General features: G+C 42.1%; 1 protein-coding gene across 10 annotated transcripts in view; it reads left to right on the forward strand.

Moving 5' to 3' along the window:
* Window positions 1-7,551: 7,551 nt before the first annotated feature.
* LOC118412562 (pro-neuregulin-2, membrane-bound isoform-like) overlaps window positions 7,552-17,495 on the forward strand; it is a 72,892-nt gene continuing 62,948 nt past the window's right edge. For all 10 annotated transcript variants that reach the window (XM_035815491.1, XM_035815494.1, XM_035815493.1 and 7 more), the window contains exon 1: window positions 7,552-8,255. In XM_035815491.1, the coding sequence (XP_035671384.1) occupies window positions 7,781-8,255 (475 nt within the window). In that variant the 5' untranslated portion in view covers window positions 7,552-7,780. The remainder of the gene's footprint in view (window positions 8,256-17,495) is intronic.

Consider the following 17,495-nt stretch of genomic DNA (forward strand, 5'->3'; position numbering starts at 1 on the left):
TATTAACAAAAGATCATAGGCTTTCCTCCAACTTGTATGTTTGAGTTCATCCATAAACTTGTCTTTCCCAAGGGCACAGCACTGGGGCCATGGATTCTAACCAATGACCTTTAGATTCTAGGCCAACAACTCAAGCACAAGACCGCCTTGCCGCACCTGCAACTCTGCAACTCTCTGAAATCAAGGTTGTGACGTGGTTAGCTTCTTGCTGCAGTACTTATAATGATGAAAAGAGGTCGCTTTTGATCCAGGCAACCGAAGCATTTTATTGAAGTGTTTTTAAAAGTAATGGTAAGATAGTAGAAGTGTAAATATAATAACTTACAATGTTCTTACAATGTTCTCTGATTTATGATTTGTGAATAAAAATGTGGAAAGAACCTAAGCCTGTCACTCATCGTGGTATAAGCGGCACTAATGTTCTTCGACTTGATGATAGCATTTTGATTGACTGTTGCATTGTACGAGATACAGCCGTACTGAGCTTTTGCTACAAAATAAGATTCCTGTATTAATATCGCTAGCCTGGGCGCCATCCGAGTACAGGGCCTGTCCAGGGCCGGTAGAAATCGGATTATACCCAGGCTAAAGTTTCGGTACATTAGCTTAAATTCGACAAACAAGATTGAAGGAATGTTAAAACAACATTTTATTTCAAATTCACCGCAGAAATCAAACTCGTTCCCAGCAATACCATTCGTTTAACTTTACTATAAGTTATTCGCCATGTAACCCAACGTTTTATCCGTTGTTTTGAAAAACAGTTTAATTAGGGATATCAAGTTGACGGACAGTGGTTTCAAACTGCAAACTTTTCACAATATTGCAATTGCAATCTGTAAAAACAACGGATATAGGTTACCCCGTGGATAATGGCGAACTAGCGTTATCCATCTATGAGAGTAACGTTGAAGCTACAAATCGTCGAATCAAACGTTGCAAGTACCCCACACCGGTTTGTCTGAGGACAGTGTGTGCCCAGAAACGTGTCCCGCCGGTGAATCGTCTTGTGTCCAAGCAGGGGATTTCCGTCCGACAAAACCGGGGTACATGTATATGATAGAAATCTTTATTGACACAACAAAAGTACAGCAACTTTCGTAAGGTCTATATCAACTATTTTCCACTAGACGGCGATCGCGATGCGCTCTCACTGCGACCTAAATAGGATATGTGTAACATTTGATTTCATACTGGGTACATCATACAGCATGTAAAGTGTGACTGAGAGGACAGCAAATCACGCAAAGTGTTAAAAAAAGCGATTCTTTTCTATAAAATTCGTTGAGCGATCTGTCAAATTTTATGTCGCAGAGAGAGCGCGGCGAGGGCGCCGTCCTAGTGGAAAGGGGCTCACGTTTTCGGCTAAGCACATCAGGTCACTCCTACTCCTGTTGATAAGTGTGTTGGGTTCTTTTACGTGCAGAGGTTTGACAGTTGAGGCTAACACTTGAAGCTAACCACCACCCCTTACACGGAACCACCGGCTTGATGTCCCCCACCCAAACGAAAATGTGACGCAATCTTCCCAAATCATCCGGATCCCCTGGTTGGAGAGTAGAGAATCGTTAATCTCCAAGCAGACCCTTCGGTGCCATAAGATAGTATCAAAAGCTGGCAGAGGAGTGAAGCCGGCCTAGGAGTGTGTTTGGCTACCGGTGCCCGTCTGACTCCCTTTGGCCGGCTACACTCCTTGACCAGCTTTGATACTATCTTGCAGGATCTACTTGGAGATTAGAGCTTCACATCTACCACTGAAAAGGAAGATACGACGTAATCTTCACAATCATTCCCTGCTTTAATAGAGAATTCGAATCGCTACTGCTCTGGAATTTCCCGCCACAGGCACAAAGGCACAAGAGGAAACCTGCAAGTTGCTAGTCACGTTTGAGTCGGTTCTTCTTTCCCGCTATCAACAGGAATGTCAAGGACGAGATAAGGATATCTTAACCTGGTGATTAACGAGATCATTAATTCTAACACCGGTGCAAAGACCAAGTGGATGGAGTGTTCGCCTTGCATTCGAGAATAATCCTTATTAAATAGCTTTGAAATGGTACATGCTGCTTTCTCTGCTTAGCACTCAGCACTAATGAGGGAAAGTATTAGACTCGCCCATGCTGTAGTGGCTTGCACAAATGTGTGGCCAAAGGGCTACAGAAATAGAGATGATGGGCGCCATCCCTAAGTATCTGTTACAGATGTGGCGGGCAACTTTTACCCTGGCTTGGAGTACAGATATAATGTTAGTGTTCTCTTTCGACGTATTTGTTACTTTTGTATCTATGTGACCAGTATAAGTACCCTTCGACTTAAAACTCCAGCTTGGCAGACACGCGGCGCGGCAGCAGCTGGTTATATTACACTGACACTGAACGTCCTGTCACACCTTTTAAAGTTGTGCGTTAGACCCCTATGTGATTTGTCGGGTATGGCATACAGACAAAAAAAGCAAAACTCACCTATTATTTGCAAGTTAGAACAAGTTCTCCTGTATTTTTCGTTTCTGTTTTTTTTTACTTCAGTCTTATAATACTTTTGCATAGATAGAACTTATTGGGGGTCAATGACCTCTAGTGGAAGCTAGACTCAGTCAATGTCCTGAGGGGTTCTCTAAACATCGCCCTGGTGGTAATTTTGCGGTGATTCGTAAGCAGCGCATTGTCAGAAACTCAGCGGATTCACACAAAAACAAACCAACGGAAGATCTGCAGGTATATCCGACCGTTATCTCGTGTTTATTTTGATTCTGGTGTATCCAGTCGGAACAGGTACATGAAATCACGATGACTAACTTCATGGATACCCCCCGGGGCAGGGCCTGGCTTCTGTCAAGGGCAGCCAAACTTCCCGCCGTCACCGTTCAGACATCCTCTGTCGTCTGCTGCCCACCTGGCGGTGTTCTAGTACTTCTACCAACTTTCGTCTGGGTTTTGTGTGCTGAAAAGTCTTGAAATGCCACAATCTGATGGTTTGGACTCTATCTTTTCATTCTGTTGAAACCTGTTCAAGAGGGAAAATGGGAGAGCGCCTACAACAGCATATTGCGCGTACGGTCACGTCATCTACGGTTTTATCAGAACTGCAGTCTTGAAATGCGACAAACTTTTTAGTGCACAAAGTTCTGTCTTCTCTGATTTCACGTCAAAAGTAATCTCTTTTATTTCTGATATGCAGACAGCGAACAATTTGTTATGGAAGTTTGTAAGAAACGGGTTCTTCCTCCTATACTATGCCATGAGTACCAAAATATCAGTACAGGTCAAATAGTCTAACGCTAGCTATATAAAGGGTGTTACCTGGATGTCAAATCTTCATCGACGTAGAAGTCTACCTTTATCCACTAGATGATCTGCATCCGTTCTTAAAAAAGGGGGTATTAAAGGATATCAATTCGTACGGTTGTTTCAAATTGCAACATTTTCCAAATATTGCAGTTTGAAACACTGTACGTCGACTTCGTAGATCCATGAATACCCCTTTTTGTGTTTTTCAAAATACAACACAAGCTTTACTGACTCGACAAAAATTACAGTGACTTTTGTATGGTCAAATATAACAGTCAGAATAAATCCTTAAATAAAACTCTACTAATTCTTAAAACAGATGTAGGCTATAAAGGTGGGTAAAGGTGGACTAGCGTTACTCAACAGAGGCCAACTGTTTATCCCCAGGATTACTAAGATGCACTCTCCCCTGAATACCTCTTTACAATTACGTTAGGGTGTGTTTGTTTGTTACGTGTACACTGGCTAATAACAATGCTGAGATGTAAGATTACAGTCCTGGGCGGGCGTTTACTGTAAATTACTTAGCGGTGAGGTAGGGTTGTCCATTTATAGCTGTCCACGAAACCAGGTAAATAAGTGCATTTGCAGAGTAGACGATTCCACTTCTTTTACAGGCTGTGGTCTACGTGGTCTTGTCATATCCGATAATCGCAACCATTTCGCATAACCGGTCCATATGATTATCCCTTTAAAAGATTCAAACATTCAACTGCGATCGATTGCTCGTTTGCTGTTTCCATTGTTGGCTGTTGCTGTAAAGTTACAGTGAATTTCTTTGTTGCCATTTCTAAACGATAATACGAAGTGAAAAGTCAGGAGACCAGTTTTGGGCACTGACGTAAGTTGATCGGAGATAACTGAGGTTACTTTGCTAAGATATGACGACTGATGTTGGTTTTAAAAGATTGTAATTTGTATTCAAAAGGAAAACAATTATCGGGAACAGAGTTCCATACTTTTATAGGTAGCTATTACATTTGTTTATAGAACACTAAGTAACGTTAGCTCGGACACCACATCTTATAACGTCATCGTGACGAAGCAGAAACGTCACTATTCTAATTTCTATGATGACGTGTAACCGCGCTTTCGAGAAATTTCTCAATCCACCGTTTTTCATCATATGCACATCCTATACACAATTGTGTTTTCCGCTATTCAGAGCTCCACGTTTGACTTGTTTTGATTCCACTACTGGTGTAACCATTGAAGACATTTTTCCTTGTTTATCTTTTAAGTCCTAAAAACAATGTAACCCTGTTAACGTTAAATGTTTACACAAAGACGACAAGGTGTTCTAGCGGTGGGGTCGTGGCCAATGACACGTTGACTCACATCCTGGCATTGGCAAGGGAGGGGAGAGATGATTACGTGACATCCTCGTTTGTTCGAGGTTTCAACAAGCAGAGGTTAGGCTCCGGCTGTTTTTTGGACGTTTTCTAGTCGTTTTTGTTGGGCTTTCTATTTTGTATTGTATCTTGCTGTGCCAGAAAGCCCGATAAAAACGACTAAACACACGCCAAAGAACAGCCGGACCCTAGCCTCTGCTTGGAGAGTAGGCTTCACCAGGGTTTTCATCAAAGTGCTCCGATGCCCGGCAGCTTGCGTGACGCAAGGAAGTGCCACGAAATACACACGACACATGACGACATATTATGGGTTGCGGTGACGTAAATAGACACACCTAAGCTGCGGGATGTTACACAACAATTCGGTGATGTGCACTTTGCGGTCTTTCAGGTGGATGCGTCATCTTTCCCCCTGGAGCTCTGCGGTTTGGCTTGTCTATCGCCCCTCATTCTTTGAACGTTAATTCTACACTTTTGTTAGAGGATCAAAGAGAATTTCTTTGACGCAATGGAACATCTGTCCATGTTGCACGCAATTCGTAACGTTTTAAAAAGAAAACATTAGCTTTGTCATCAGAAATAGCAGGTGCTCTGTCCCACGTCATATAGAACGATGAGAAAGAACAGGTAGATACATGTACATTCTCACACTTTGCCTATAGTGTGACTTCAAACAGCTAGACCCACGCGGTTTCCATCAGTCTATATATATAAAACAGAAACAAATACGTTGGGCAAAAAGGCAAGGTACGGACACCAGATCTTCCGGCTACCGAAAGCAGGAAACACAACACCGAATGTAGCAAAGGACGTCCCTTTCCTACAAAAACAACCACCAGGGCAGAGCTTAGAAAATCGCACGTGGTTTGAATAAATGTTTGGTTTAGCCAACGTCCGCCAGGCCAATACTGGGCTACTCGCCAAGACTTTCGCAAGAGGAGTAGCTTAGTTTCACTTTGCTAGTCTCCACCAGTCTCTTTCGGGGATTAAAAAAAATAGTTACTGTCGAAACTGGCCACAGAAGTATAGCGTAAACTAGAATTCTACTCAAACTCTACAATAACAGTAGAGGTTATGCTCTCGTCTTGTTTTGGACGTCTTTCATGCACTTTTATCGGGCTTTTTTCGGCTGGTGGACAAAAGGAAACCCTGAGTGACAAAATTATGAAAATAGAAAGCCCAATAAAAACGTATGAAAGACGTCAAAAGCAAGCCGTAGCTTGGAGAGTACTAGTATATGATTCATATTCACATTCCTTCGCCATTGTCCGAAGGGGGCGTGGAAAGTCACAATGCTAGTTCCCGTGACTGTTATATATCCGCTAATCTCTAAACAAATGTATTGTTATGGCTCCGTGTGTATACATCCCCTGGGTGGTACGGTTTTTATAATAGACGAGATGTGGTGAAAACAAACAACCAAACAAACAGGTGAACAAAGGGAATTGAAACAACACGAATCTGTGGAATTTGTCACAACTGCATAATGACACGTAGTCATTCAAGAAACTACTACTAGTATACGGACAATTGTTAATTGTAGGAAAGTGCGAGAAATTACTGAAGCAGTAAAATTAAACACATTGAAACAAATGAATAAATTAACGAGAAAGAAAAGGAAAAGACAAAAACAAAGAGAAAGAAAACAGAAATGACATGCAAACTCGAACGTAGATATCAGTGAATTTATACAAATAGCGAAACAAACAAATGAAAATTATAATTTCGCTTTTCAAAGTCGGTCAAGAAAAAAACTTATTGATTTTCGTATTGAAGCTACCTTTGGCAAATGCAAATGCTCCTCATGTAATTCCAGACAACACACAGGCTTTGTTGGATACACTATAAATATGCATGACAACCTGTTACCCCTTCAATTGTTCGTCCGGACGCTTTAAAATACATGTTAAACTGGTGATGTGGCCTGTCCGCCCGGCCTGTGTGGTCACCGTGACGCAAAGACCGCCCACATTAAGACCACCTTTCAAGCACCACACGTCACCTGCAAATGGGCAAAAGACCTGTTACGGCCATTGTTTGAGTAGCCGTAGGTTTAAGTGGTGCGTGTGTTGTTGCCGCCAGGTAAAAGAAATGACCACGCCCACAAGATTTTTTGACCCAAATGCAAATGTGTATAATTACGGTTGACTTTTGCCTTTTGGGCCCCCAAGAAATTTGCTTATAATTGTTATTGTCTTAACTCTATTGTTTGTAAACGCCCTTTTTGCCATGATGCCATTATTTATTAACCAAAAATAAGAAGACTGTGGTCTCTACGTAACCCTTAAGTTTGGTACGCGCTGATTTTACAATGAGTCAGAAATGCCAGGGTTATTACACGTTTTCCTTTGAAGTTCTCCTTTCAAACACCGTATTCGCTTTGAACTTTTTTTCTTGCGAAAGCGTTCAAACGCATAGCCCAAAGGAACCGTAAATTCTGTTTTTCTTTCATCATATAACTAAATTTTTAGATGAAACAAGGGTAAGAATGTGTTTAAGACAACAAAGCTACTTTAAGATCACTTAATGTGAAACATTTGATCTGAACAAGGAGCTTTCATCAAGAAAGATGAAAGCACCTTGATCTGAATCATTGCATTATCCTCTCACTAACGTTTATTATGCTAATGCAGTTTATTGACACATTAACACTTTACATAACGTTATAGCAGCTACTAGTAATCTAGACTAGACAGACCGCCTTGGACTAGCAAATCTTCATGCAGAATGTTGACGTATAAACTGTCCATGGAAAATTATCTTATTTGCACTAACGTAACGTTAGACAGAGCATGAACAATTCCTTCCGTACACCGCTACATGAAAGCACAACAGCGAATCGTCCGAAGTGTGTTGACTTTGTGTTTTGTTAACTGCCCGGAAGTGAGTTTGGAAATGAGAGGGTGCCCTGCCCATCCACGTGACGTAACTTCCGGCCCGGACGGCGCTGGTGTGGGCAGGCTCCAGTGGTAGTGGCAGCGGCGTGCCGAGTTCGATCCCCGCCCCCGCAACCACACACAACTCCCCGGAAAGTCCCCGATTGCGGAGAGACATGAACTGGCACGGGGACCACCGCCACATTGTCGTCTCGTCACCAAAGAGGAAGCACCACCAAGCCGATCGCGAGTCGCTGCCGCGGACATGTCGAGGTTAAAGAGACTGGAACCCGCGACCCTTCAACTGCTCGGGTGTGTACTCGTGTCGGCCCTGCTGTTGTCGGCCGTGCCACAGTCCCGGGCATGCGTCCCCCCACAGGGCGAAGGAGTCCGGACAAGTCCTGAGTGGCTAGCCTACCAGTCCCCCATCGTAGTCGACGCCAAAGTCGCGGAAACCCTGTCCCCAAACCCGGATTCCAACAGATACAACGCGACTTTTTCAATCAGGAATTTGAGAAGAAACGTTTTCAAAGGAGAGCTCTCCGGTCGGAGTAAAGTCATCACCGTAGCCCAGTTCGGAGCTGAGAAATCTTGTGTGGACCTAAAGAAGGGCCAGAGATACTTCCTGTTCTTGGACCCGTTAGAAGAAGGATCGGACGTATACAGAGTCCACTTCAACCCGGTCTTATTCAACAAGAAAGACCAGAAAAAAATCAAGAAAGCTGTGTGCAAGGGTTGCGGTAAGTGTTTTTCTTGTTTTTTGGTTCTAGGTACCGTGTTGCGATCAGGTTTCGTTCGCCCCGCGGCGTTGAAATCTACAAAAGTCCTCCGTTTCTGTGGATTGAACAATCATGTTTAGGGAAAGCCTGTGTGTTTGTGGAGACACACAAGTACAAGGTGAAGCCCCCGACTGGCTCTTCCCTCTCCCGCACTTCTTCTGCTTCCTCAGAAACTTCAGGAATTGTTGTGCAACTTTTTGTGATGTAAGTCGGTGTGGGGAGGGGGGCAACAATTATCACACCTTGGGGAACACCTGTGAAAATTTGCACATCAACACCTTTACAGGTAGTCTGTGCAGGTATATTCTTTGCTTGGCGTTGTCTTGGATAGTTCTCTGGATGGCATTGAACTTCGTGTCTCGTAGGCAGGTTTTTCGCGGTCGCTCGTTACATGCTGGAGCAGTGCGTGAGGATTTTCCTCTTAAGGCGTAGTTGTGTTTCCATAGCGATCCATCATTTTAAAGGGCGGCATACGGATTTTCGTCCAATTGGCATATCGTTCCCCGGGTTTGGGTCGGGGTGGCGGCGCCAAATTGCGAAATGGGCCCTAGCATTTCCAGTTCATTGTCCCTGCCTATAAAATAGCTTTGCGGCTGATTTTGTATTCCGCGCACAGCGTGGGCCATATTAAACAAAGCTCAATCTGTCGCGGCATTGCGTTCAGCCTATTCAGGGAGATTACGAGGGACTACTCAGGGACCATATCGGCCCCCCAGAGTGGGGAGCTGACAAATTTGAATCTGCGGCAAATAAAATGAAATGATCCGCCCAGTTTATTATTCGGGGAGACCTTCTTTTTTTTTTTACTCTGGCATAGTGATCAAGATAATTTCTCGCACGGCTGCGCTAGATCAATGGTGCAAAAATTGACCGCCTAAAAGCTCGGGGTAAAATATAGGCTTATCTCCTGGGGGATCAATGATATGGGAACTCTGAGCGCCCGTTTTCGTCGAACTTGGCTTGCCATCAAATTGAATTCGATAGGGTCGCCGGCAAATGGAAATCCGCTCGATTTGAAATACAAAAGGTGGAGAAAGCTACGCGGCAGATAAAGGCTTCTGGTTTCAATATCTAAATTAGCTACCTGAGACGCATGAACACTGTTCGCTTGTACCGATAAAATACCGCTGTATTGACCGTGTCTGAAAGAATAGGCGTTACCGTTAATTACAGTACTCCCAAAATGTTGAAATATATAACGCTACATCATACATGGCTTATTTCTGGGTGGTGTCTATCTTCTTTTCCTTTCTTTTCTTTTCTTGAAGTTGCAAGAAGCTGAGGGTGGTGCTGTACTGTATAAATATTACTTCATGTAGTTTCCTGAAGTGCCGCCTCCCACCCAAATATACCGAATACCTTTAGCATGCTGTAGTACACAGTCACCACCTCCCCCTCCCCATCAACTCGGCCACTGTTTACATGTTTGTTTACGTTCCTCTCGTTGCCAAGGACGACGCCTCTCGGAACAGCAGCTAGGTTTTTGTGAAGTACTTACCTGGCCACTGTTAACAAAGCCTTCCTCATTCCCATAGTCTTAGCAAGAGCTTTCGACTTCCCAGTCTTGCGCAATCAGATCATCTGAGAATGACCTAACACTACAGGGGCTTCCCCCTCCCCCCAAGGAAAGTGTAGTGTCATTATGAACTTGCGTAGTATGGTGGTAGTGTGCTAGACTGAAATGGCAGGTTTGGTTTTACGAGAAGTTTCCGCTCTCCAGCGAGCTTTTCTTGACATAGGGAGTAATTCCTTCCGTTCTGTGAGGGTTGGGATTTGCTTGTTCTGAGTTGTACACCCTCTCTAGATGGACCGGAACCTCCTATATTTGTTTTAGTGGGGCAGCCTCATTAAACGTAACCTCCTTGGCACTGTGAGTGAACAAGTTTTACCTGTATCGCCCCCTTAATGTCTGCAAAGGGTCCCAGGGGAAGTTTTGTTATATTGTCTTCCATCATCCATAATATATGGCTTTCCTGATATCTGCTTCTGTATAGCTATTTAATGAAATTAAAGCAAGTAGTTGCGATATGACTTATTCTATTAGAGCTCTTAGATCTTTATACACTGATTATATACTGAAAAATGCCTACTGTTATGTTAGAAAATTCTAACTAATAACCTGTAATATTGTCAGATTCACAGCAGAGTGTAATTGATTAGAGATGCCAAAAAGAAGCAATAATAACTTCTGTTTGATGTTTATTCTTAGCATTCAGGGGATGTGTGTTTCTAAAAATAACAATAACATTGGACCAGTATTGGTTTAAAGGGATGTCCCTCCCCTTCTTTCCCTGGGTTTTGACCCTGGCTGATCCTAAGTAAATAAAATTTGGACTGCCCCAGCGGGCGACCACAAACTGGGAGGCTTTTTTTGGACCAAGGTCGCTCGTGTCGTGCCAGAGGTTGTGTTCTACCGCAGTTGGTTGGGCGCTCCTGAAATGTTGTGGTTTATCGATGTGTTCTACCACTTTAATCCATTTAAACTCCGCTTCTTGCCAGATCTGGTTCGAATTTTGTGGAGCCAGCGGTCTGGTTTCACTCCCGGACTTGGAAAGAGTCGCATCGTCCTTTCGGATGGGGATGTACCAGAAAGCCGATGGGCCAGTGCCTGATTAAGCTTGAATGTGGTGTCAAAACTCTGCAATTAAAAGAACCCAAAGCAGTCACTCAACTTTTCGAGAAGAGTAGGGATTCACCTAGGGTGCTTCCCTGAAAACGCAAGCTTTATGAAACAGCATTGTACTACCACTAGCTACCTCAGTCAATGAGCAGTTTGACTGTTTTACCTTACCCTTTTACTAGTTTAGTCCTTTTTGCAATGTTCAAAAACTTTGTCATAAGGCCACACCAATTTAATTGATTGGTTCTCAGATTTGCCTCTTCATCTCTTCAAAAATTCTCGAAGAAATTAAGTCATTCTGGGCAAAATGATAAAAACTACTGGCACGTTTATAGCTTTGTTTAGTTTGTTAGCTGTAAGGTTCTGTAGCACTCATGAAATGTTACTGTTAATGTTCATTCATTTGTTTAAATCCCTTTTGAGCTAGAATTCCTGATCATATATGATACAAAACTTGACTTCGTACTTTAGAAGGGTGCTAAGTTGAATGTATAGGTATGATAATTAGTGTAGCGCTAGTAGCATTCTTGCTGTCTGTAATTTCATGACCCCATTCCCCCTGTTGTTCCTTATCCAGTAGACGCCACCGTCCTGCCATATCGACCACATGTATGCAGGCAATTCGCATAAAAGTGTTTGACAGATGAGCTATGCAGATCAGTGGCATCTGCAATATTTTAATCTTTTACCCGTATGTTGTGTGTCCTTGTTACGTAAAAATCTTGATACTGTCAAAAAGTGCATGCATATAACTATATTATATAGTAAGTTTATTTCAAATTCTTGCCTGTGGGCTAATTGCAGGTAACATGAGAGATTCAGACAAAGTAAAAACAATATCAAAGGTGTCTACTCTAGTCTAAAACTAGTAAAAGCTAACTCTAGATCATGGGTTATTGGGTTCGACTCCTTTTACGAAGTGCATGGATGAAATGGCCACTTCTCTACTGTTTAACCAAATTTCTAGAAAACATATATTTAATACTTTGTAAAAGGATTGATAACTCATAATGCTAATTTTTTGTCTTCTGACTCGGAAATATGTGGTTGATTCATTTCACCAATTCTGTTGTCTTTTGATATCTATTTTTCAAGTCTGTATTCTTTTAATATTGCCAAATTGCAAGCTTGAGATGTAACGTTATGTATATAGTTGAGTAGAGTAGAGTAGTTTCAGCCTGGTAGGAATATATTTATTGGAAAGGTAGCCCTTTTTATTTAAGTTACTATTTGGCATTGACAATTGATAGTGATTAAATATTTATAGACTATTTCTCAAATGCTAGGAAATTGTATATACATACTGTACATACGTGTGAACAGCATGTATATATATGTTAGTTGATTTAAATTTGTATGGCTACATATATAGAATATATTTATTACGTAGACTATATTGGGCCAATATATCTGGCTTTACCATCAGCCAATACTACAAAAAGCTCAGCTGATAAAAGCCTATTAAAAGCACCCATCTAAATATTCCAGATGGCATATGCATTAACAGGGAAGGCTCCAGTATTTTTATACCGTCCAAGGTCTATTGGCAGCCCCCTTTAGCCCACTGGGATATTACTACATGTGTAGTTTATATATCCTAAAAGGATACGTAAACTTGCAATTAGCCGGTAATTTACTTAAGGGCCTGTTATTTTTGGCTAAGCACTCACTCTATTTTCTTAACCATATTGATTTTGAATGAAGTGGTGTGAATTAATAAACATTGTGATTGGTTCATTGAGTAACGAGAAAATTGGTGAATAGCATTAGAGAAAGCCCCCCCTCCCTGCCCCCTCCCCCTTGGAATCAAAAGAAAGTCAAGTCAAGTCAAGTTTATTCATTATTGCACAACGATTGCATCAGGTACAATGTAATTTTTGTATGGCAAATAACATGTATTACTAAAAAACTACAAACTAACTACATTAGTATACTAATCTAATATCACTACTTGATACAGAATATCGTGGTATAGTTCATTTCACATTGTTAAATGCGGCTAGTACTAGATGGGATTGCGGAAAAGCGCGCTCAAGTTTCTGAGATCCCACAGGATCACCCATAGAGATGGGGCCTAAAAATAACAGCGGGCCAGCTGAGGTTAAAAAGTCCTGCCTGCCTGCATGACCCTGTTGATAGAGACGTGGGGGCACCCCAGGGCCCACTCACCCCCCTATCAGGTGTCTCCCGCTCAACTGTTTGAACATTGTCAGGGCTCGAAATACCACCTGCATGTCCATGTTAGTGCAGGTAAAATTGGAGCTGGGCAGGTATTCCTGGTGTCTACCTGCACAGGTCCATGTACTAACTGGGTTTTATACATAAATGTCCTATGATGTAGCTGTACATGGATTGTCATTAGCTCAGTCGCATTGGCTGTTACCACCTAATAGTATGAAGTTTATAACAAAAGAATAAGTAGCAATGGTTCCTGAACAATTTCAGTATGATCCATACTTCCTAAATTCAGAGTGGTGCAAGTAAAACTTGTCTGGTGCAGGTAATTTTTCAATGTTACCTGCACCAGTGTAGGTACATGTATGCACAAAAAAGTATTTCGAGCCCTGTATAAACTTCAAGCGTCTCCTGCGGAACTGTTTGAACACTGTTGATAAGGCCTCCGCGCCACGCCCAGCAGTTTGTCGTCCAGGACGCCTACACCGTGGGAAAAGACGTCGTCCACGTGTATAAAAAAATGTGTTCACTTGTAACTATATGCCAATGTTATATGCACCGTAATTAGTAAATCTAGTACTGCTGTTGTCCTGTGATTTCATTAATTAGAATTAGAAGTATTGTCTTTTATTTGTTATATTAGTTATGGAATTTTTTGTTAATTTTTCTTTTTTAAAATGTTAAAGCCTAACGTTTTGGCAAAATATTGTCAGACTAATTATTAATAATTTTTTTATTGATCAAAGATTTTTGTTACCCCTTACCCCTACAAGATATGCCCCTTATCTCAAATGCATGTGCATGTATGTGCCGTGTACTTACTAACGATCACTAACGAGCTAATAAGCTTATCATCATATCATCTCAACTGGAAAAACACTGCAAAATACTGCATCATTAGATTCAGACTTAATAAAGTAAAGATCATTAGCTTCAGATGCCATTAAAAGGCATACTGGGTCATTAATTTAGTCTGGTCATGTATTTGTGTTTTGTTTAGGGTGATTATCTTGTTTTTCATACCAGTTTCTAAGGTAAACATTTTCCTCACCCCAATTTTTCACCGGGGAGAACAGCCTGCCCCCGAGTCTCCTTTGATCTGTGCTAAACACATCTTCATAAGGCAGCAGTTTCCTTTTTTAAACTACAGACAGTTGTTCAGTGAGCAGAGACACTGCCGACATGCCACCCACAAAAAAATATGTCAGCGCATCCCTTCAGAAGGGGGCCTGGTATGCCAACAAAGTAATCCGACACCGCCAGACGTCATCACTTCTGTAGGCACCGACCACACTATCGCTTTCCAACCATTGTTAGTTTTACTCAAGTGGCTAGAATTCTTGTCCTGCGATTGGGAACTTTTGTTTGTAGAACACATTATGATACCACTGTTGCATATGTCACCGTAGGGTGGGGATAGGAAGTGAGCAGTGGTGGTGTCCCGGAGTTAGATAGGATTAATTACATAAAGGGGGCGGCAATTGTGTGATGCCGGGTTTCCGCTATGTCTTACCCCGGCATTTCCCTCCATTCAGTTATTGTGGTGAAGGGTACTGTGTAAAAAGCCGTTCAATTTCGTCGGAATTTGCACCCGGGCCCGTATTTCACACAGATGTAGACGGGGGTGACACAAATGGTCTGGTTCCAAAAATGGCCGGCGGACGGACGAGCGTTCCAAATGGCGCTGACCCTGTTTTGGCCGCGCTGCCCCGGCGAACGCCCCTCGTCTTTATCGTCTAATCCCGAAGAGCAGCTGCGGCTCTCGAGAAATAACACGGCAGAAAACTGCACAGCTTATGACAGTCTTTTTACAGGCTGGTTTTCTTACAGGCGACCTTTATGACATGATGTGCTTTACAGCTAAGTGTGCGTCTGCTTTATAGATCAACACCATCCCAGTTGGGACGGGGACAATCAAAATGTAATACTCCATGTCAAGGGTTTGACATAAATATTACTTGCATTTTACAGCTGCAAATGAAAAAGGGAGAATGGTTGTACTGTTAGGATCAAATGTCATTTGGAAGTCCATTTATAACCCTTTATGACAAGCAGTCTTCAATTCACCCCCCCACCAGCATTAAAAAAGTGCCTTCATCTGTGATGAGTGACATATATATACATATGTTGGTACATTTAGAAATACTAATGCCAACAAAGAAGGAATAAGTTTATATTTTCCAACTTCAGTCACTATCCATTTTGATGGATGGCAACATCAGTGAAATGAAAAAAAAGTTATGAGACTATTAAATCAGAACAAGGAGGTTAAAGAATCACAGGAGAGAGCTCAGTCATTAACACCCCACTGCGGGCTATTGTTCAGACCCTCCGGGCCCATTGTTTCCGCTATCCGGCGGCGCGTCTCTGATGACCATCATGGCCGCGGGGTTTCCCGCCATTTCTGATGAGCCCGGACGTGTCAGCCAATCACATGAGCCCAGCCATGACGTCATGCACCGCGATCCCGGCCGAGGACGACCGAGGGTTGCCGAACTGTGAGCGAGATGAGCGCAGTTTCCGCAGATTTCCTTATTTGGGAAGCGAAGGTGACGTGTGCAAACAGTACTGTTGTGGAGAGACCAAGATGGCGATCATGTCGATACTTGTTTCGGCGCTGTGCGACCAAGTTGAGTGAATTTACAGGCATTTTTGTCGCTGTATCCCCGATTTTTTTGTCTCAGAATTATGAACAATATTCTCTACTTCATGTGTCTATTAAAAAATTATTACGCTTGCCCCGCAAAAGAGACTTTTTTTCAACGATAGTAGTGGGCTTGGGTGTGCCAAATAAGTATTTGTTGTTGCTGTTTGCGATCGATTTTTGCTGTTCGTGATGCATGAATTTTGTACTCTGAGGGCTCCGTGGATGTTCATGGCAATGATGGGAAGCAAGATGATATTTCCGAGGAAATTTATTTTGTCGGTATTGAGGGAATTTTTGCCTCACGAGGAACGCAATTTTTTTACACAGATGGCTTGATATCTTAATTTGACAGACTTGAAAATAAAGTTGCATAGCGTTTCTCAAGCTTCTTACAAATACTATGAAATAGCTCCGTGTGTCCTGGGCTATGAAAGCCGACCCAGCGTTCTTCTACACCGCGTGACTTGTTGTTACACACATTTCTGTGGCCCGTGGGGAACTATGCTCGCACTTGCCTCAGGCGAAGTATCGTCACTATTGATATCTGTTTCCTTAGTAAAAGTAGCGCTGTATTTAATGAGAATCATCCTCAAAATCGCTGAAATCCCGGCCCCAAATCGATGTTCCTGGACGAGTGATGTTGAAACTGACTCGTAAACAAAGGCCCACGCTAGCCTGGCGAGATGCAGATTGGGGCAATTAGCACTTCGATGTGATTCACACTCGCGGCAAAGATCGGAACAATAGGAACGCTCTCCTCTCTTTCTTTAACCTCCTTGATCAGAATGATGTCTCTCTATTACATTCAAATTTATCTTCATTAGATATTATGTACCATATTGGGCATAAAAACAAGCACAGCATCAAGGCTGCTGATTTTTCATTTAAGAATGTGACCTCAGAATATGTAAAACAGTGCAGTCTTTTCTTTGTGTGGAGTGTTTATTGTTCTTCTACCAGTGTCAATAAAGTCATGTAGATAATATTACATCTTGTTTTATAAATGCTTGCACATGTAGATGATTTGTCAGATGATACAATACAAAAGTCAATACAAAAGTGAATGTAAATTGAAGAGAATAAAGCTTGCTCATCTCTTTATCTCGCTTTTAGAATTGTTTCCAGCTTCCTTCTAGTCTGAAACGTAGGACTGATATAATACTAAAGTAAACAGTTGCAATATTAAATAAAGGACACCAGCTGCAAGTGCCAACATGATAATGGCATTGATTATTTCTTTTAGCGCCAGGGGGATAAAAGTGGCTGCGAAATTGACAGTGTCACATGTTTGTGTCATTGTATCAATGGTAGTCTCCATTGTGAAGAGTTGGTCTATTTATTTATTCATCTTCAAAATATCTTGGCTAACCCCTCAACCTAGCCTGGATACCAGACTCTGGCCAGACCTCAATGTCTATGGTGCATGTGTTAAATAATTGTACAAGCTAACTCTACACAAGCTAACATAAAATTGATTCGGATTGAACAAGCTACTCTAGTTCAAAGCACATGGTAGAACTATTTTCTACCAAAAGTTGTTTAAACTTGACACAGACATATGAAACACGTGTGGACTCAGTATAGCATTTGATATACTTCTATATATTTCATTTTTAATCTGATAGCCATCGCAGGTAATTAAATTTTGAAGTCCAAAAGTCTCCCAGTATGATTCATGGGGCCCATATGGACCGGTGGCACGAATACATTGTGAGGATGAAGCATGGTGTATACATGTAAAGGATGGCTGCGTTATTCC

Source organism: Branchiostoma floridae, chromosome 3, assembly GCF_000003815.2.
Source record: "Branchiostoma floridae strain S238N-H82 chromosome 3, Bfl_VNyyK, whole genome shotgun sequence".
Lineage (NCBI taxonomy): Eukaryota > Metazoa > Chordata > Leptocardii > Amphioxiformes > Branchiostomatidae > Branchiostoma > Branchiostoma floridae.